The following is a 22,584-nucleotide window of genomic DNA, read 5'->3' on the forward strand; positions in this document are numbered from 1 at the left end:
TATTCCATGACAATCATGTACCACAAATTATTTAGCCATTCTTCAATTTATGGACATCCTCTCAACTTCCAATTCTTTGCCCTGAGAAGAGAGCTGATACAAACATTTTGGTATATTTAGATCTTTTTTCCTTTTATTCTCCCTTTTAAAAATATCTTTTGGTATTCATACTTAGGAATGGTATTGTTTGGTAAAAGTATATGTATGAATTTATAGCCCTTGGGGATAGATTATATCTCTTGATCATTTATCAATTGGGGCATGACTCATTTTTATGAATCTGACTCAGTGTTCCCTCTGTTTAAGAAGGCCTTAACAGAGAAACTTTCTTTAAAATTCTTTGAGAAGAACTCTTAAAAATAGAATTGACCAAATGGAAAAGATATAAAAGCTCACTTAAGAAAATAATTGCTTTAAAGTTAAAGTTGGTGATAAATGCTTAAAGGATATGAAGAGACAAATTTCATATGAAGAAATTAAAACCATTTTTAATCATATGAAAAAATGCTCTAAATCACTATTGATCAGAGAAATGCAAATTAAGACAACTCTGAGGTATCACTTCATATTAAGTTCTTACAACTTTACAACTTCATACCCCTCAGGTTGGTTAAGATGACAGGAAAAGATGATAAATGTTGGAGGAATATGGGAAAACTGGGACACTAATAAATTGTTGGTAGAGTTGTGAACTGATTCAATCATTCTGGAGAGCAATTTGGAACTGTGCCCAAAGAGCTATAAAACTGTGCATACCCTTTGATCCAGCAGTGTCTCTACTAGGTCGGTATCCCAAAGAGATCATAAAAAGGGAAAATAAATGTTTGTAGTAGCCTTTGAGGTGTAGTGTCCAGGAACTGGAAACTGAGTGGATGCCCATCAGTTGGAAAATGGCTGAATAAGTACATGAATGTTATGGAATATTACTGTTCTATAAGATACAATCAGCAGGATGATTTAAAAAAGGCCTAGAGGGACTTATACAAACTGATGCTAAGTGAAATGAGCAGAACCAGGGGATCATTGTACACAGCGACATTAAGATTATGTGATGACCAACTCTTTTCAACAGCGAGATGATTCAAGCCAGTTATAATAGACTTGTGATAGAGAAATCCATCTGCATCTAGAAAGAGAGGGACTATGGGGACTGAATGTGGATCACAACATAGTATTTTCACCTTTTTATTGTTATTTGCTTCCTTTTTTCTTTTTCTTTTTTTCCCTTTTTAATCTGATTTTTCTTGTACAGCATGATAAATGTGGAAATACATATAGAACAATTGCACATGTTTGACATATATTAGATTACTTGAAGTCTAGGCAAGGGAGAAAAATTTGGAATACACGGTTTTGTAAGGGTGAATGTTGAAAACTATTTTTGTATATATTTTGAAAGTAAAAAGCTATTTTTTTAAAGTTTAAATTGAGCAAGTGGTAGCTAGTAACTTTATAAGACATCAAGAAAAAATCAAACAAAACCAAAAAAAATGAAAAAAAAAAATAGAAGAATATGTGAGATCTCATTGGAAAAAAAAAACAAAAAACTGACCTGGAAAATAAAGCCAAAAGAAATAATTTAAGAATTACTGGACTATCTGAAAGTTATGATTTTTAAAAAAAGTTTAGACATCTTTCAAGAAATTATAAAAAAATTACACCGATATTCTAGAACTAGGGAGTAAAATAGAAATTGAAATCACCTCCCTAAAGAGATCACAAAATGAATTTTCAAGAACAGAAGCCAAATCTTAGGTTAAGGAGAAATTACTGTAAGAGCCAACAATAAACAATTTAAATATTTGTAGATCCACGGTCAGGACAACACTAGATTTAGCAACTTTTACATTAAAATATTTGAATGCTTGGGATATTATATTCCAGAGGGCAAAAGAGCTACAATTATAATAAAGAATTGCTTACTCAAAAAAAAAATGAGCATAATCCTTCAGAGGAAAAAGTGGACATTCCATGAAAATTTTGATGAAAAGACCAGAACTGAATGAAAAATTTAATTTTCAAATACAAGATGCAAAAGAAGTATAAAAAGGTACATAGGAAAGAGAAATCATGATAGATTAGATAAGATTAAACCATTTATATTCCTACCTGGGATAATGATATTTATAAGTCCTAAAAAAACTTTCTCATTATCAAGGCAGTTAGAAGTAATACTTATAGATAGAAAAATTGGATCTACAGTGAATGTGATGGTATGATTATGTTTAAAAAATAAATTAAGCAATGAGAGGAAAGAATGCACTGAGAGAAGTGGAAAGGGAAAGATAGAATGGGATAAATTACCTGACCTAAGAGAGACCTGAAAGAGATTTTCCAGGGGAGGGAAAAATGGAAATCTTCCTCTCAGAATTGGATCAAAGAGGGAATAATATACACACTCATTTGGGGGTAAAAATCTATCTTATCATATTGGAAAGTAGGAATAGAAGGGGATAGGAGAAGAGGAAGGGAAGCTAATAGAAAGGAGGGAAGTTTGGGGAAGTCAAAGTTAGGAGCAAAATACTTCTGAGAATGGACTGGATAAAAAGAGACAATGTGTAGGATAAATGAGGGGCACTAAGATGGAGAGAAACACTAATTGGTAGTCATTATGTTAAAAAAAAAAAGAGTTTTTATGGTGAGTTTTCTCTAAATGACAATTTCTCAAACAAATAACCACAAAGTCAAATTTATAGAAGACCCATTCCTCAATTGACAAATAGTCAATTATCTATAAAAACATGCAGTTTTCAGAGTAATCAAAGCTATCTACAGTTATATGACTATTGATTAGAGAAACTGAAGTTAAAATAACTCTGGGCTATCATCTTATATCTATCAGTTTGGCTAATATGACAGAAAAGGAAAAAGGCAGATGTTGGAAGGGATGTGAGAAAATTAAAATACTAATGTACTATTGGTGAAATTCAATCCTTTTAGAAAGGAATTTGGAACTATGTACAAAGGGCTATAAAACCATGCATCCTCTTTGACCAAGCAGTAGCACTATTAGGTCTGTATTCCAAAGAGGTAAAAAACATAAAAACACAAAGGAAAAGAACCTATGTGTTCAAAAATATTTATAATAGCTCTTTTAGTGGTTGCAAAAAATTGGGGAATGGCTGAACAAGTTGTTGTATATGATTGTGTTGAATACTATTGTGCTTTAAGAAAGAATGAGCAAGATGCTCTCAGAAAGACCTGGAAAGACTTAGTGTGAATTGATGGAAAATGAAATGAGTAGAATTAGGAGAACATTGCACACAGTAATAGTAATATTGCATAATGATCTACTATGAATAACTTAGCTATTGTCAACAATACAATGATCCAAGACAGTTCTGTAGGATTTATGATAAAAAGTGTTGTCTATCTCCAGAGAAAGAACAGGTAGAGACAATTCAGAGCCAAGATACTTTTCCCCCTCTTTTTAAAAATTTTCTTGTTTTTGTCGTTTGTGTTTTCTTTCACAGAATAACTTACATGGAGATGTGTTTTGTATGACTACAAATGCATAACATATGTTGAGTTGCTTTCCTTTTTCAACAAGAGGGGAAGGGAACAGGGAGATGAATTTGGGTGAAAAAAGAATGTTAAAATTGTTTCCACATGTAATTAGGAAAATAAAATATTAAATAGGAAAATGTCAACTATCATCATTATTATTGCCATTATTATTGTTATTATTTCCTGGGACTAGTCATACCACATGTGTCACTGTCTAGCAAAGCACTGAGTTACTATGACAGAAAGGAACTTCTTCCTTCTAATTTCGAGGAATAACCATGCCCTGATAAAAGGCACTATTTGCTTTAAACTAATTAATTGTATAGTTAGATAGTCCTAGGTCAGTGGGGAGACTATTAATGGTCACTGGTTTTTAGAATCTACAGGGATATAAAAGATCATTTAATCTAACTTTTTATTTTATAATTTTTATTGTTTTTTTTATTCTTACCTCCATCAAGATGAGGATGGGAGGAGATATCTATTCTTTTACACTTGGCCTTATTCTTATAAAATAAATTTTACATTTGACTTTGCTCTAGGTATTCTTTTAAATTTAACTCCAAACAAACCTACTGTCCCTGTCTATAAGATCATATGATTCAAAAACTACAGGAGATCTTTTATTTGATGAAGAAATTGATATCAAAATAATTTCCCCCAAGATACACAGTTGACAAGATTTGAACTCATGTTATCTAGTAATATTTGCACTGTGTCAGATTTTTTTGAGGAGGTTAGAGAAGCTAGGAATGGAATTTTGCTATTAATCTCATGAATTATGGATAATGTGTTGTAGTTAGTAAATCCTCAAAGAACTTAGTAGATTTTCAAGGTTGGTTGACTCATCTCTTTGTATTATTTATATAATGAAATTCATGAAGCTAAATGATCCAGTGCTTTGGTATTTTAACTTTATCTTCCCTGGAATAATTTTTAAAAACCCTTTCTGTGTAATAAAAAGAGCAGGATGGTCAATGTTTCTAATCATAAAGAAAAGAGGATCATTTTTAAGCCCAATAGTCTGTACATGTACAATTCTAAGAAGGCTGAAGAGTGGTCTCTTTTTAAGATCACAAAACCACTAAAATCCATTTCTTTCTGCAAAGAAGGTTTTAAAGCAGTACTCCCTTTGGTCAGTATAGAATATTAGTAGATATTTTATCAAGCTATTATGGGAAATTTGATCAGTGTAGAAATCTCAGTTTACATTGGGCTCAGTGGTGCCCAAGTTTTTTACATAACCCAATAAAAATTATCTTTTGGGCCCAAACCACATAGAGAGTTGCCTTATCCCTATAATCTAACTCCAAGCTGCTTGCCTTGCCATAATTTAATTTCAATTTACATGTTCTGCTATTTATATTCAGTCTAGGGTACAAAAGAAAAAAGTGAAGATGAAATTTTGGGAGCTCTGTTTGGTATCCCTCCTGACTTTGGCTATGGGATCTGAGGACCTGCTGGAGGTGAGTCTATTTACTCTACTTTCCTTTATCACTTCTAATAGCTCTCATCTTGACTCTTCTGAGATTCTTTAAAAGCCAAGAAACTTAATTTTGGAGCAAAGAACATTAAACTGGAAGCCTCGGTAATAGTCCTGGTTCTGATGCCAATTAACAATGTGACTTTAAAACAAGTGACTAAATTTCCTGCACTTCAATTTCTTGGTGGTTGAACAATGGTAATAGTGAGTCAAAGTTCTTACATCTATGAGGAGTGAAGTGACAAAAAGAACTAATAAAGCCCAGGATCAGCTTTGGATCCTGGAAGAGGTCTTTTACTTTCCTTGAGATGAAATAGTTTCAATTGTATTGCGAGGGAACCACCACTTGCAAGAGAACCATCTGGACCTGAGCTCATTGCTTTAAAGCTGGAAAAGACCTTGGAAATCATTTCCCCATTTTACAAATTTAAAAATGTGGTTTTTGAATTTAAAGTGATTTCCCCCAAATCTCATAGGCAGCTAGCATTTAAACTCTGGTCCCATGTCTTCAAATCCCATGTTTTTAGAGGCAACTAGGTGATACAGTAAATAGATCATTGAACTTACTATACTGGTGCAAGTCCGCTGACCATTCTGATGCCCTTATCTGCAAAATGAGGATAATAACATTATAGTTAATTAATTATAAGTAATATTAAAGACTTGTGATTAATATCAATTAAATGATATTAAGTAATGCTAATTACTTTGCATTATTAGTAATTGTTATAATGATTAATTAATAACATTGCATATTTCAGTTGTTGTGAGAAAGAAATGGAGAACAAATCTTGTTTCTAAAATACAAGCCTTAAAGCATTATATAAATTTTCAATGACATGATATGCCTCTGTATAAGACCCAAATCAAGATGTTCTCTGTACCATCTAGAGACCAAGTATATACTCAATTTTGCTGAGATGCTGCAAAAACATTTCTCTGAGATACAAAAATCCTATTATAGTTTGCATTTAGATCTGTCTTCTCCAATAATTCTTGTGTCTGGAGGGCCTTTTCCCTGCTTTGTTAGTCAATGTCATTTATTTGGAGCAATCTTCTGAACTCCAGGGCAGCTCAAGATTACATTCCTACAATCCTATGATCTTAGACTGTAAATCAGGAAAGATGTGATAGTATTTTGTCCACAAAAGAATAGAGTTGCTTAGTAGGTCTCTGCTTTTGTGGAGAGATTCAGAAGTAGGTACTGAGTTGGTTAGCCAAGGTTGTTGCGGCTACTGCTGCTGTTGTTATTTATTTATTTTTTTTTTATGTGTGCTGTTTTGCATCCTTTGTGCTCCAAAAGTACCAAGACATTAGGAAAGTGATGCTATGACATGCAAATGAATTGGATTAGGTAAAGAGGTTAGCAACTACTATTGAGTTCTGGCATTTCTTTTCTTGAGGATTTGAATCCGTAGTTTCATTTGAGTCTAGCTCAGAAAATGTAGCAAATTAATTTAAAATACAACTTTTAAAAATTCTCTTGCTTCCCTTTCAGAGAAACAAGAGTCTCAAAACAAAAAAGGATCTTGCTGTGAACAAGGAAACATATCCAGGTGAGAGTTTTCAGGTCCCATAGTCAGTCATAGAATCATTTTCTCATTTGGAGACAAAAACTCTGTGTGTTTATGTGCATATGTGTGTGTGTGTGTGTGTGTGTGTGTGTGTGTGTGTGTGTGTTGCAATTCTAGTTAGCCAATTTGGAGAGGAGGTAAACGGATGATCCCTAGGACATTTCCTTGGATATCCACAGAAATGTAATAAGAAATTCTTATACAATATGTATAGGGCTATGGATTGCCACTAATAGTGGTATAAAGGTGAGATCCTTAACATAGGATCTCTAAATTAGCATTTAAATATACATATATATATATATATATATATATATATATATATATATATATATATATATATATATATATATATATAACTGGATTTCAATATAATTGGATTCTTTTATAATCGTGTATATTATATTTTATGAATTTAACATTTTGAAAAGGGGTTCATAGGCTTCATCAGACTGTCAAAGTGACACAAGTTAATGTAAACAAATCATTGTTATAGGGAGCTCCCAGGTGAAGAAATTCCCTCATTCAATGCACATACTCATCTTCTTTGTGATTTAGTCTAAGACTGACTAAAGCACTGAGAGAGTTCAAGTGATTTACTCAGTATTTCTCAGCCAATATGTAAGAGACAAAACTTGAACCCAGGACTTTCCAATTCTAAGGCTATGAATTAAACGATATCTTATGGCATTAGGAATTCTTTGTCCAGGGTAAAATCAGTTGGATGGTGATTTACACACCCAACACCAGTTGGGCTCACTTTCATTTGGGAGTGTTATGACATGACTGCAAGTAACATGATTGTAACCAATCAATGTACATTTATTAAATAACTACTATGTACAAACAGCTAGATGGAATATTAGATAAAATACTGAACCTAAAGTCAGGAAGATTCCTCTTCCTGAGTTCAAATTCAGCCTCAGACATTTCTTAGCAAGGTGACTGGCAAGTCACTTGACTGTGTTTGCTTCAGTTCTTCTGTAAAATAAACTGGAGAAAGAAATGGCAAACCACTTTAATATGATTTCCAAGAAAACCTCAAATGGGATCATGAAGTCAGACTTGACTTTAAAATAACATAATATGTACAAAGCACTGTGCTTGACATTAAGGATATGAAGATAAATATGCCATTAACTCTTATGTTGTACAGGAGCTTCTATAGAAGTGGAAAACAATACTATCTGCACTATTAAAACAGTTTCCAGCTAGCAGAGAGCCTACCTCTCATCCTTTCAAACAGATAAAATAGGCAACTCATCAGAATTATTGTGCTTCATATTTCCCTTTATACCTCCCAAATACATTTTCTCCAGATTCAAGAAAGGAGGAACACTGGGAGAATGGAAATCCTAACAAAGAGTTCTTATGGTGGTAGTGCCCTGTGGATGGCATATGTAGTAGTTCAAAGGTTATAGGAATGGTGGTCTGGGGCTAGTGAAGGACTTTGAGAGATAGAGATGGCAATAGAAGACAACCCAGGATAGGAAATGCAAATGTCTCTCCATCCTAGCCAAACTGGGCCAGATATACAAGTCATTTATTAATGAGTTAAGTTATCTATCTAGAGAGAATTCTTAACTCCAGGGAGCTCTTATAACTTGGGGTTCCTTAATAGTGAAATGTAGAGGTTGAATGGGTATGACATAGAGGCCCCTTCCAAGTTAACAGATTCTGAGATTCTGTGGTTCTGAGAACATTGTATCATACTAGAACATCCCTTTGTATCTATGAATCTAGAAATCCCTTTGTATCAGTTCATTAGCATTTTTTCCCATCTTGACTGAAATAAGAGTAAATTCTTATATTTCCTATTTCTTTCTTTAGGCATGAAACAGAAATATGAGCTGTTGTTTCAGATAACCTATCAACATTCAGCTGAAAAATGGAAATTTCAGAATTTTCTAAAGGCTCTGAAACCTCAATACTCCTGGCCAAATGGGACATTGGAAATTATCAGAAAGAAAGCTACTACATGTGAGCCAACACTCTTTTGTTCAGGATTGGTCTGGGGAATAAGTCAATAGGGATGTGCCTTAACTATTTAGAATGGGGTAAAATTACCTGCTATTATGTGGCACAGTAGATAGATTACTATGAAGACCTGAGTTAAAATTCTGCCTTAGAAACTTAATAATGTGTGACACTAGATAAGCCATTTATCCTCTCAGATCATTTTTTTCATTTATAAAATGAGGAGATTAGCTTTAATGGTTTCTAAGGTCACTTCCAGCACCAAATTTATTATTATACTCTGCCCTTGTCACTTTTTAAGATTTACTTCTTTACTTTTAGAACCTGTCCTATTGCATCTGACCTCTCTGATACAGGATGTTCATATTTTATTCCAACTTCCCCAGTAATTTCCAAATTTCCTAATGTCCTGAGCCCTTAAAAACTCTTACTTTCCCAGTAATTTTTGTAATTTTGTAATTTTGTAATTTTTTCATCACCTGGGTATCCTGCCTCCAAACTCTGGTTTCTCTTCCATTCTCTTCCCAATTGAAACTTAATAACCTTATGTAATTAATGACTGGTAGTCAACAAATATTAGGATCTTATTATGTGCCAGGTATTTATATAAATCATTTCATTTGAGCTGCACAATAATCCTAAAAGATGAATATTTCAAATTCTATTTCACAAATAAGGAAATTGAGGTTTTTAAAGGTGAAGGATTTGTTCCAGTTATATAAATTGTAAATGACAACAGCAAAATACAATCACAGGTCTTTCTGATGCAAATAAAACACTCTTTTCACTATCCCATGCTGGGTTTTGTAGCATCTTAATGGTTAGGCTAATGTTCTGTGCAAATATGAGTAAGTTATTTCATCATTAATGTATACTAATGGCAACAGCTGTGAGAAGATACCTTGTTCCCCCCCCTTATTCCAGGAAATACAAATATATTTTCATATTTGTCTTATGGGGCCCAACTTTTGTGGTCTGACCTAAGAGAATGACTCTTATTGTGAGACAAGGAGAAATAAAGATCAATAAGACAAGTTGCTTAGAAACAAGGCCAGCTCCAGAAGTGGGGGATATCCTTTGATAGAGTCGTGACCAAAGAGAATCTCCTTATCTACAGAGAAATTCTCTGGACCCCACAAAATAAATCCCATAATTCACAAATATTACTTTTCCATCACAATGTCCAATGAAAATATGTATCCTTTCTCCAAGATTATTGAGCTTCTGTTATAATAATTGAATCTGTTAAGTTGATCTTTTACCTTCTTTTAAAACTTCTTATTTTGATAATTGGTTCTATTACTTAAGTAAGGTGGTATCTAGAATCATAGATTTTAAGTGAGAAAGATTCTAGGTACCACCTTACTTACTAGAAGAATTAAAGAGACTTATCCAAAATCACAGATACTAAAATAGAGCCAGGATTTGGATTTGAATCCTCTGACTTCAAATCTAGTTTTCTTTCCCCTTGACTGAGTGACTAAATCCATATAAATCATTTTTTTTCTTAATGATTGAAGATATACATGTTAAACCCAATAAAAAATCCAACCTTTCTTCTTATGTAATATTATTTGTGAGCACCTTTCTTAGTAGGTGCTTAATAAACATTTATTCTGGGCTAATATGGGAAGATATTTTGTGTGATTTTACATGTATAATTGAGATATTGCTTACCTTCTTAAGGGATAGGGGAGGGATGGCTGGGAGGAAGAGAATTGGCAACCCAATTTTTTTAAAGAACGAACATTAAATTATTTTCACATGTAACTGGGAATTATTTAACTACCCTTATAAAATTTTACTTAAAAAACAAATACTTATTCTCTTATCTCTTCCTTCTTCTATGCAGATTGTAGCATCCTGAATGGAACCTTAAGATGTGCTTGTGAGAATGGTTACCACTGGTTTCCTTATACTTGCCTGGACCCCAGGAAATGCCATCTTAAAAAGACTGGGGCACATCAAAGCTGTGACTGTCAGTTGAACAATCTTCGTGACAGTATCAACTTCTGTGAGAGGACAAGTAAGAGCATTAAATACTATACAATACTTGGAGAGGGAAGAATGGGAAAAGCTTTCCTCTAATCTTGACACACTTTATTTCTCACCCTACCAGTGATCCCTAAGAGAAAGCTCCTAATATTTGGGGAATGCAATAGATTTCCAGAGTTAAGATAGAGCCACAGATGGGCATCATGGTTTCTACAAAGTATACTGGATTTAAAGCCAAAGAACATAGGTTCATATCTTAATTATACCTATTTACTGCCTGAAGGATGCTGGACAAGTTACTTTGCCGTTTTGAACTTAAATTTCCTCATCTGTAAAATGAGAGGGTTGGACCCCATTATCTCTAAGGGACTTTTCAATTCTAAATCTATGACTAGGCAAGCACTTGAACTTTGTGTATCTCCTGGCATCATCACCCCCATTTCTTCCTACAGTCTCTTAAAGAATGAGAGAAAGAAATGAGGAGCATGGCATGAATGAGTTAAAAGAAAGTTTAAAAATATCAGAGCAAAGCAGAGATTAAGACTATTGTGCTAAAAGCCAGAGTTGGCTAAGTTCCCTGCTTTCAACTCAGTTCTAATTTTTGGTAGGGGATAAACTAGGGAGAATATCTTGGACTTTATATTTTAGGTGACATTATGAAGCTGCTCCATGACCAATCCAGTGAGCTCAAGCTACTTTTAATTGCTACTTGCCAGAGTGGGTCAGAGAAAATGGGAGACTCAGCTCAAGCACCAGTTTCTATATGAAGTCTTTATTAGTCTTCTTAGATGTTAGTACAATCCTTCCCCAAAGTACCTTATATTCATTTGAAAATATTTTTGTAATTATTGTACACATATCACCTTTATTAGATTGCTTGCCATTTTGGGGAGGATGGAAAAGAAGGAAGGAGGGAAAAATATGAAACTTAAAATCTTATACAAGTGAGTGTTGAAAACTATCTTTAATGTAATTGGAAAAAATAAAACACTATTTAAAAAGAAATATAAATAATTCTATATGGCGTGTTATCTTCCTTATTAAAATATAAGATTCTAGAGAACAGTAATTGATTCACTTGTTACTATCAATGTGATGCCTGGCCAATAGCAAATGTTTAATATTTATTAAATACTTGTTAATTGATTGAGCAAGCAATTAATTAACTCTGAGCAATTCACAGCCTCTCTGAGCTTGAGTTTTCTCACCCCTATAATGAAAGGGTTAGACCAGGATCCTCAATTTGGTGCTAGAAGATAGCTGAGGGGCCATCTAGTCCAATCTCCTCATTTTATTAAATGAAGAAAATAAGATTTAAGGAAATTAAATAATGGATCTTTAAAGTCCCTTCTAACTCCTAAGATTCTAAGTTCTATGATCTATGTGTAGGGCAGTTATAAGACTGTTCAGACTAGAATGGAAGGGACATATTAAAAGATGTGAGTGAAAAGAGTGAAAGATGAGGTAGAAGGGGGACAGTTAACTGAGAACCTTGAATGCCAAGCATTTTGGAATTGTTCCAAGATACCATAGGAAGGAAGTGATTATAGTTGTTTTTTAAACTTAAAGAAATAACATTGTAAAACTAGTATTTTGTGAAAATTAATCTTGCAAAAATATGTAGATGTATTAGAATAAGCTAGAGACTTGGAGGTGAGAGTTGGTACAGAGAACAAGACCAATTAAAGATCTATTTCAGTATTTCATATACTCATTTGGGGTGAGTAGGAAGCTTCTTCAAAGGCTCCAATACAAGCAATATGGTAAAAAAAAAAAAAAAAAAAAAAAAAAAAAAAAAAAAAAACAATCAGAAACAAACAAACAAGGACTACTATAATGACAAGAGAAATGGCAATGAAAGAGAGATACTGCTCCCCTTCCCACTACCTGGCCCCAACTAATTTGCAGAAATATTCAAATAAAGCATAGGAGAGAATTTCAATTTGTCTTCTTAAACCTATCTGATTTCCCCAAATTTCCCCCAATGTGGATAAACCTTTGATTGCTTCTCTACTCCTTTGAACCCAACTTTGCTGTAAACTCTATAAAATCTAAAAGCAATCCTTTATGAATACAGAAGAGGTGTTGAATCAAATGTAACCCTCATGTCAATATGCCTATGCAATGGAAAGTCCAGAAAATCTTAGGGCTTTCACATTTTTCTTGGCTCAAATTCCCAACAGAAACTTTGGGAAAATCCATTAATTAGGCTGTTATAAATTCCCTAAATACCATGCAAACTACCCATAATGTATTGAAAGGACTTATTAAAAGAAAAATCAACAAACCATTTCTGCTCATACAACCAGGTTCAAATACAGTCAGAGCTGGAAAAAAACCTTAGTGACTACTGACTCCAATACCTACTTGAATAAGAATTAATGCCAGTACAAAAGACCTGATCAATAGTCATAGAATCTTTGGCCAAAGAGCTCCAAGGAGGAAGAATCCACTACCCCTATTGGACATGGAGTTAGATTGGATGACTCATTTATGGATTAGTTCTGTTAGGAAGTCTTTCTTTGTATCAAACTTAAATTTATCTCAATGTAAATTCTGTGTTGCTCCCAGTTTTGATATCTCAAGGCAAGAAAACAAAGCTGATTGCCCTTCATTTGAATACTTGAAGCCAGCCATTAAGTTTCCCTGTCTAAAGGTTTGGTGTTTTTTTTTTTTTCCCTTTCTGTCTCCATTTCTTTTAAAAAATTCTTATATAGCACCATCTCAAAGTCTCTTACCACCATGGTTGTCATTTTCTGGACATTTTCCAGCTTGTTGATTTTTTTTTTTCTAAAATGTGGCATCTTAAAAAGAATACAATATTGCAAAAGAGAGGAAGAGTATCCCCTTCTTTATTCTGGACACATTGTTTTTCTTAATACAACTTAAGAGGACATTAGTTAATTTAGTAACATCACACTCTTCATTCACATTGAGCTTATAGGCCACAAAACTCCTTAGACTTTTTTTAAATGATCTAGCTAAGTCTTTCCCATCTTGGACTTGAAAAGTTTATTTTTTTTTAACTAAAGTGTTCATTTTATCACTATTAAACTTTATCTTTTAGGTTTAGTGCAACATTCAAGGCTATTGAGATATTTTGTTGAATTTTGATATTTTTTTTTGTTTACATATGTGATGCCTTTATCCTCTTCACTGATATAAATGACAAAGAACATGAAACCAAACACATCCTCACAAACCCTATTAGAAATTTTTTTTTTCTTCTGTAGTGACATTGAGCCATTAATACTATTCCTTGGATCTTGCCATTGAATCAGTTGCATATATATACCTATTCTCATGTAGCCCACATCCTTTCATCTTGTCCTCAAGAATAGCATGCTAGTCAAATGCTTTCCTAAATTTTAGGTAAATTTTATCTACAGAATTTCCCTGACCTAGAATGCTAGTAACCCTTTGAAAATAGGAAATGAGATGGGTGTGCAAGATCTGACTTTAATAAAACTATTTTGGTTTTTGTAATCATTATTTCCTCTTCTAAGTATTTGCTAATTATCCTGTTCAACAATACATTTTGGAATTTTTCTAAGAGCAGAGCCAATTTCACTAACCTATAATTTTTATAGACCCTATTCTTTAGTTCCTCACCCTTGTTTACTTATGTTAAAATCAGATCATTATCAGTTTTTCTCCAATCCTGCAATGGCTCTCCTGTTCTTTAGGATCTTTTAAAGATATTAAATACCTAAAAATAATAGTAAGTATTAAGGACAAGACTTGAACCCCAATTTTAAAGTCAGTTCTTCCCATTGTACCCCTACCATCCTCCTGGCAGAGCAAACAGAAGCAAAATCAAGTCAAACCATATATCTCAAAAAATGTTTTTATTATTTCTTTGATCCTCCTATTTTCTCAAGTATGATTAAAAAACCTAAACCAAAACACTCTCTCCCTCCCCCACAAAAATCTAACCCTTTGTGTTGTGCTTAGTGTTCTTCACCAGACTTAATTAAAAATTCTAGAGTTGAATTTTTGTTGTTGTTGTTGAAATGTTTTCATTTGTGTTCAACTTTTCACAACCCCATTGGGGGTTTTCTTCTTGGCAAAGACTGGAGTAGTTTACCAATTCCTTCTCCAACTCATTTTACAGATGAGGAAACAGAGACAAATAGGATTAAGTGACTTGCCCAGAATCACATAGCAATTAAGTGCTTGAGGCCAGTTTGGAATTCATGACGATGAGTTTTCCTGACTTTAAGTCCAGTATCTAATGCATATATCCAGCTGCCCTATCAAAGATTAACCATCCATAAATTTCTTCAAGAGAGGCATGATAAATAAGGAGGGAAGACTAAAATCCAAAATGTTGAGTTTAGAATTAGGAAGCACATCCTTAACATTCTCTTGGTTCTCCTCAACCTCCAGCTCTGGGTTTTCTAATTTTCCTAGATCATATTGATTCAAAACCTTACAATTCTTTTTAACTATTTCCTACCCAAGACACCTGAGAAGCTGTCAACAAACATAGAATTGTAGTGATTTCTTTACAATGACCTTGTGATGGAGACTGTGTAAATAGTGTTATTCCTATTTTGGAGTTGGATGGAAGGAGTAAGCATTTATTAAATGTCTGTTATTGCATCTATGTGCCAGATACCTTACAAACATCATCTTATTTGATCTCCTCAACAGTCCTGAGATGTAGATGCTATAATTATTATCCCCATTTGCAGTTGAGGAAGCTGACATTAGCTGTCCAGAGTTTCTGAGATCAAATTTGAATTCAGGTCTAACTTTAGACTCAGGATTCTATCTGCTATATCACCTAGCTTCCTCTATTCTCTTCCTTAGATGAAGAAACTGAGACTAAGTAATATGGTCAGGACCATAAATGCCTGAAGAGAGATATGAAGTCAGAACACTTTCCAATCTGCCAAGTCCTACAGAGGCTATCTCCAGAATTTCTATTAAATTCACTTCCTTTTGCCTACTCATACACCATCCTTGTTTAGGTCATCATCAATAGCATCATTACCATCACCACCATCATCATTCTCTTCATCACCACCTCCACTATTGCCATTACCATAATCATCGTCATCATCATCATCACCATTGCTCTCTTCATCATCACCACCACCACCATTACTTCTACTACCATCATCATTATCACCATCATTATTTTTCTCTTCAAAATAGCCACCACCACCATTATTATTACACTCATCATCATTCTCTTCATCATTACTACCACCACTACCAATATCATCACCATCATCATTATCATTCCCTACCTCACCACCTCTACCACTTGCACTACTATCATCATCATCATCATCATCATCATCATCATCATCATCATCATCATTGTTTTCTTCATCATCACAACCAACACTATCAACATCATCACCACCACCATCATCATCATTTTCTTTCTCACCACCTCCACTGCTAGCATTACTGTCATCATCATCATCACCACTATTCTCTTCATCATTACCTCCACCACTATCAACATCATTACTACCACCATCATCATTCTCTTCATCACCACTTTCACCACTACCATTATCATAATCATCACCATCGCCACTGTTCTCTTCATCAGCACCACCACCACTACCACTTCTACCACCATCATCATCACCATCATTATTTTTCTTTTCAAAATAACCACCCCACAATCATTATTATTGCCCTCATCATTCTCTTCATCATCACCATCACCATATCAACATCATCACCATGCATCATCATTCTCTTCTCCACCATCTCCACTGCTAGTACTACTACCATCATCATCATCATCATCACCACCACTATCAACATCATCATCACCACTATCATAGTTCTCTTCATTATCACCATACTACATCATCACCACTAACATTTTATCATGCTTTAAGGTTTACAAAACATTTTACACAGGATTTCTCATCTCATTCTCAAGGACAGTTGGCTCTTTACACAGATATCCACCTCTTTGTTACCTAGCTACTAGGACTTTCAATGGAGAGAACACTGGGCTTGCAATCAGGAAGACCTGAATTCAAATACAATCTCAGACATTTACAAGTTGTTTGACTCTGTATAAGTCACATAACTTCAGTTTCTTCAACTGTCAAATGGAGACAATAGTAGCACTTGCCTCCTAAGGTTATTGTGAGGAATAAATAAGATAATATTTGTAAAAAGTACTTAGCCCAATTCCTAATACATAGTGGATATCATACAAATATTTATTCCCTTTTCTTCCATCTCCATTTGTTTCCCTCTCTAATTTATGCTCTATACAGCTGCCAATATCATCTTTCTAATACTTGTGCCAAGCCATATCACTCATGCATAGAAATCTTCAGTGGCTCTCAATTATTTCTAAGATTAAATATAAATTTAGCTAGGTATTCCACAGTTAAAGTCTTCCACAATATAAATCCTACTTATATTTCCAACCTAATTTCATATTACTGTCCTTAAGACATTTTATACCTCAGCCAAACTAGATCATTAGAACTAAACATAGAACAACTGATTGGTTTAAGTTTGGAAAAAAAAAAGTATGACGAGGCTGTATATTGTCGCCTTATTTATTTAACTTGTATAGATTATTCATCATGTAAAATGGCAGGCTAGTTGAACAAAAGCCAGAAGTAAAGTTTCCAGGAGAAATTAACCTCTTTTTGCATACTACACCACTCTGATGGCAGAAAGTGAAGAATAATTAAGAACCTCTTTGATGAAGGTGAAAGGGGAGAGTATAAAATCTGACCTGAAGCTTAACATAAACAAAACAAAACAAAACAAAACAAAATCCTAAAACCATGGAAAGTGGTCCCATTATCTTCTGGCAAATAGGAGAAGAAATGGAGAAGTGTCAGATTCTATATTCTTGGGTTCAAAGATGCTTGTAGATGGTAACTGAAGCCATGAAATTAAAAGATTTTTGCTCCTTGAAAGGAAAGCTATAACAAACGTGGATAATATGCTAAAAAGCAGAGATGTCATCTTGTCATCAAAGATCCACATAGTCAAACCTATGGCTTTTCGAAAAGCAATGTATAGCTCTGGGAATTAAACTATAAATAAAGCTGAGTAATAAAGAATCAATGCTTTCCAATTATAGTGCTAGAGAAGAATTTTGAGAGTCCCTTGGATAGCAAAGAGATCAAATCAGACAGTACTTGAAGAAATTAATTCAGCCTCTTTGTGGGAAGTTCACATACTGAAGCTGGAACTTAATATTTTTAACTGTATAATTAGTAGATGTGATTCATTGAAAAAGACCTTAATGCTCAGAAAGATTGAATGCAAAAGTAAAAGGGAATATCAGAGAATGAGATGCATAGATAATGTCATGGAAGGAATAAATGTGGACAGACTTCAGAAGATAGTAGAGGATAGAAGGACCTGTTGTGTTATGGTCCACAGGGTCACAAAGAATCAGACATTACTGAATGATTGAACAACATTATTTCATAACATTTTCTATTTTTTAAGACTATCCTTAACTCTGTGATTGAAAATTCTAGATAAAAAAACTGCCATCACAATCAGGTTATTGAATTAGGTAATAGATAAGGAAGCATTTTAAAACTGTAAAGTAACCTAGAAATCATGGTCATTATCGTTAGAATTAATTTGATTTTAGGACTATCATCTAAATAATCTGAAATATGGCTTGCAAAGGTCAGTAGGCACTGAACAAATGTTTTTAGGAAGCCTACTGCTTCATTTTTGTGTTAACTCTAAACTTGTTAGTGACTTGTATCTAAATTTTTATAAAACTCTCTCTCTCTCTCTCTCTCTCTCTCTCTCTCTCTCTCTCTCTCTCTCTCTCTCTCTCTCTCTCTCTCTCTCTCTCTCTCTCCTCTCTCTCTCTTTCTCAAATTTCACAGAAATTTTTGGCACTTTTAAAATTTCATGAGAAATTTGGAAAAGATCTCCTGAATTCATCATCTGCACTATACTCCATCTACACAATCGGTGCAGATTGAAATCCAAGTAAATATTTTTCTCATTTGCCAGCAAGAATATTGGTTTAGTATTGTTTTGTATTGAGTCCCCTTACAATTTTGAGATTTTGTGATTGTCTATTATTATATAATGAAGTGACGATAGATAGATATATATGTTCATAGAGCTCTACCTGTACATGTTGTTATATATTTGTATCTCTCTTATCTTTATATAAATGATTATATATCTATATCTATACCAAGAAGTCAACTCTTTCATAATCATTTTTATGGGTGGCTGTTGCCACCTCAAGAGGACCAAAATGACAATCACTATGTTAGAGTCGACTTACAGTATGTCTGTGTCTGATCAGACCAAACTCAGAGTGCTCTGCCACAGCTCAGACACAAATAGTCCCTATGAATATTTGGGGTGACTTCTCTAACTTTGTGCATCTCATATTTCTTCTGAGTTAATTCAATTGTACTTTGTTTATAGAGCACAACATTGGTAAGACCAACAGGGTTCTAAATATCTTTTTGAGTATTAGGACAGGCCTAATTTAGCAGCCTGTTAATTCAGATTTATTGTTGATAGAAAAAAAAAATCACAAGTCATTGAAAAGTTAACAAAAGAAGGCCGATCTTGCCCTAATTCAGTAAGGATATTCACAATATACATTCAACGGCAGCTTCTTTAAATGCAGCTCCTCTCATTTGAAAATATTAATGGATCTCAGCAGGACTGGGTGACTGACAGCGCTTGAGAAATCAATCAAGTTGTATGTGTTCTGACTCCATGTGGGTGGAACTTTTAATGTCCTTAGGTGAGTCAAAGAAGGCAAAGACCAATGAAATCACAGGAATAGCTTTCCTGCTTTTTTTTTTTTTTTCTTTTTTTTTTTTTTTTAAGACATTTCAGTTATATTTAACTTTGTGACTCTGAGGTTTTCTTAGCAAAGATACTGGAATGATTCACCATTTTCATCTCCAGCTCATTTTACAGATGAAGAGCAGAGGCAAACAGAGTTTAGTGACTTGCTCAATTAAAGCACACAGCTAGTAAAAATCTGAGGTCAGATTTGAATTCAGGTCTTACTGATTCCAGAATCAGTATTCAATCCAATGCACTACCCAGCTAACCCTGGTTGCTTTTTAGGGAAAACTAATCTTTATTATAAAGAATGGGGAAATCATGGCCAATCATAGTCTTATGGATTCCTTTAGCAGTCTGGTGAAACTATTGGACCCATTCTCAGGATAATTTTTTAAATGATAGAGAAAAATGATAAATTTCAAGTAGAGCTTAGTGAAAATAAAGGTCTAAGTTGATAGATCCCCTGAAATCTTTCCTTGGACCCATTAAAAAGCTATATTCTAGGGGCAGCTAGTTGGTACAGTGGATAGAGTACCAGCCCTGAAGTCAGGAGGACCTGAGTTCAACTCTGATTTCAGACATTTAACAATTTCTAGCGGTGTGACCCTGGGCAAATCACTTAATCCTAATTGCTTCAGCAAATAAAGTAAAAGAATTTTTAAAAAATCTATATTCTAGATATCTTTTCCTCTGCCCATAAATGTGACATTCTTCAACTAATGTGCTTATATTTCTGAGGCCTCAATTGAGCTATTACTTTTTTATAGGAGTTTTTAACATTTAGAATTTTTAATCACAAATTATTTGAGAGAAAATAACTCTGCAGTTATTATGTACAGGTTAAAGGTGTACAGGGATAAACTAATTTAAATTATACTCCCCCCCAACTCCTATAATATTTTAGGATCTTGGTACTTATTGTTAAAAAATTAATGGTTAGGAAAAGATAGCTAAGAAAACAAATTAAAATGCATTAGCATTTATTTAATTTAATAAACCAGCTATGAAAGCTCTGGTGTTTTATCCATGACATGGAGGTGACTTTGAGTTCTCCAAATATAAAGTGATGGAGTAAAGTTCCAGTAGGTCCCACAAATTGGAAAGATTTCAAGTATAATCCATGTACTCAAAGTGTCAAATATTTACAAACCATCTCAGCTAAGTTTTGAAAGAGACTTATTATAAAATTGGTCAGAGGGTAATTACTTATTTGGCAAGCAAGTCCTGGAGACTATTAATTAAGACATAGAAAGATTTAGGTATATGTTGAAGCAGTATTCACACTGATGACAACTTTATAGAATTGCAGTTTAATGAAGGTTAATCTCTATATACCAGACTGAATTAAGAAGAGTAGAATGTGGTATTAGAACAGCATCTGGTCTAAGAGTCAGGAGACCAGTATTCTAGTTCTTCTTTCCTTCTGTAAGATCTTAAAACTGTTGTTTAACTTCCTGAACCTCAGGTTCCCCATTTGTAAAATGAGAGAACCAGATAAAATAATTCCCTAAGGTTCCTCCTACCTCTGAAAGTCTATGCTTTTATATAACATAATAATGTCAGAAAACTATTTATGAAATTTTATGTTTTCATTAATTATTGTTTTTATAAGCTTTATTACTGAAAAAGGAAAGTAAACAAAGGTTTCAAATGCCCCTAATATGGAAGCAAATATGCCACAGGAAAAAAAAAAGTTTTCTCACTGCCTGTTTCTTACTATCTAGGCTATAACCTCAGTAAAAGCTTTTTTGGCCAAATGCCATGCTTTTATATTCTCTGTGATCTCTTTCGGAGAGTAAACATAGTCATTTAATTTGTGTATCTGTTTCTAAAGAAAACATACTCACATGATGTCTTTTAAATGTATGACAATGGTTTTCTTTAAAAAAAATCTAGTGTCCATCCCTGATATTTTATTAGCCTTGAACACAGTAAGTGCTGGATAAATATTTGTTGATTGTTCCCTTTTTACCACCCAGGTATTTGTATTTTTAAAACTGGTTGATTTTTGTCCATTTCTTTTTGTCTATTTTTCATTCATTCATTTATTCATTTATTCAAAAACCTTAATTGAATACTTACTGGAAGAACTATGTAATGTAGTACTTATCTTTCAAATACTGTGCTGGATGCCAGGAGATCAGGGTTCTGGCCCTGACTTTTCTTTCTGGTTAATCTTGAACAGCACAGTTTCTCTCCATGGGACTTAGTTTGCTTAAATTGAGGGGATTAGACTGAACATTCCTGCAAGTTGCCCCAGTTTTAAATTTTGTGCTATTCTAGGCACAAGGGGAGATATAGTGATAAATACATTTGAGTGCCACTAAAAACATCTTCACGTTTTGGGGTATATTTATGGTATTGTTAAATTTTTACTTACTATAAGATATGATTTTTATACTGTAAGGAATTGAAGCAGGCTCCAACAAAGATAGGACCTATATATGAAATTGTAAGTGAGACTCCATACAATATCTAGCCCAAACTTGGGGCTTACTATTGTACCAAAACATATACTTTGAAAACCACTGATTTATAGAAAAGGACTTTTTGTGGGCTTGCTAATAGCTAATATTAATACAGCACCTACTGTGGGATAGAAATTTTACCAAATTTATTTCATTTGATCCTCACAACATCCTGGGAGGTAGATTCTACTACCAGATGCTATTATTCTTATAGTTAAGGGAACTGAGGTAAGCAGAATGATCTAAAGATCACATAGCTAGTAAGTATCTGAGGAAAGATTGAATTAACATTTTCCTGACTCAAGGATTCTATTCACTGTACCACCTAGGTACCACAACCTATCAAATGGTGAAATTGGAATAAATTTGCAAGAATTCCAGTTCATGAATAGGATATAGATCATGACATATGACAGTTGTTTGAAGGAAATGAGAATGTTTAACGTAGAGAAGACTTATAACTGCCTTCATATATTTGAAAGACAATCACATAGAAGGGGATTGTACTTGCCCTGTTTCTCTTCAGTAGACAGTACTAGGAACAATGGAAGGAAGTGGCCTATAGGCAAATTTCTTCTCAATATGAGGAAAACCTTCCTTACAATTTGTTCTGTCTAAAATTACAACAGGACCCTTCAGGAAGTGGTGAGTTTCTCATAAGTCAGAGAGGTTGAATGACCAAGTACTTGTCAGGAATGTTGTACAAGGTCTTTTTGTCTCAGGTATGAGTCAGCTCACACGTTCTCTGAGGTATTTTCTAACTTTGAGATAATGTGATTTTATA

General features: G+C 33.8%; 1 protein-coding gene across 1 annotated transcript in view; it reads left to right on the top strand.

The window, feature by feature from the left end:
• ADGRF1 (adhesion G protein-coupled receptor F1) overlaps positions 1 to 22,584 on the top strand; it is a 68,101-nt gene that overhangs the window by 17,845 nt on the left and 27,672 nt on the right. The window contains 7 exon segments of the mRNA XM_074310724.1: positions 4,878 to 4,973; positions 6,489 to 6,546; positions 8,395 to 8,544; positions 10,394 to 10,567; positions 18,396 to 18,418; positions 18,420 to 18,485; positions 18,619 to 18,630. Of these exon segments, the coding sequence (XP_074166825.1) occupies positions 4,878 to 4,973; positions 6,489 to 6,546; positions 8,395 to 8,544; positions 10,394 to 10,567; positions 18,396 to 18,418; positions 18,420 to 18,485; positions 18,619 to 18,630 (579 nt within the window).

Source organism: Sminthopsis crassicaudata, chromosome 4 (assembly GCF_048593235.1).
Source record: "Sminthopsis crassicaudata isolate SCR6 chromosome 4, ASM4859323v1, whole genome shotgun sequence".
NCBI lineage: Eukaryota > Metazoa > Chordata > Mammalia > Dasyuromorphia > Dasyuridae > Sminthopsis > Sminthopsis crassicaudata.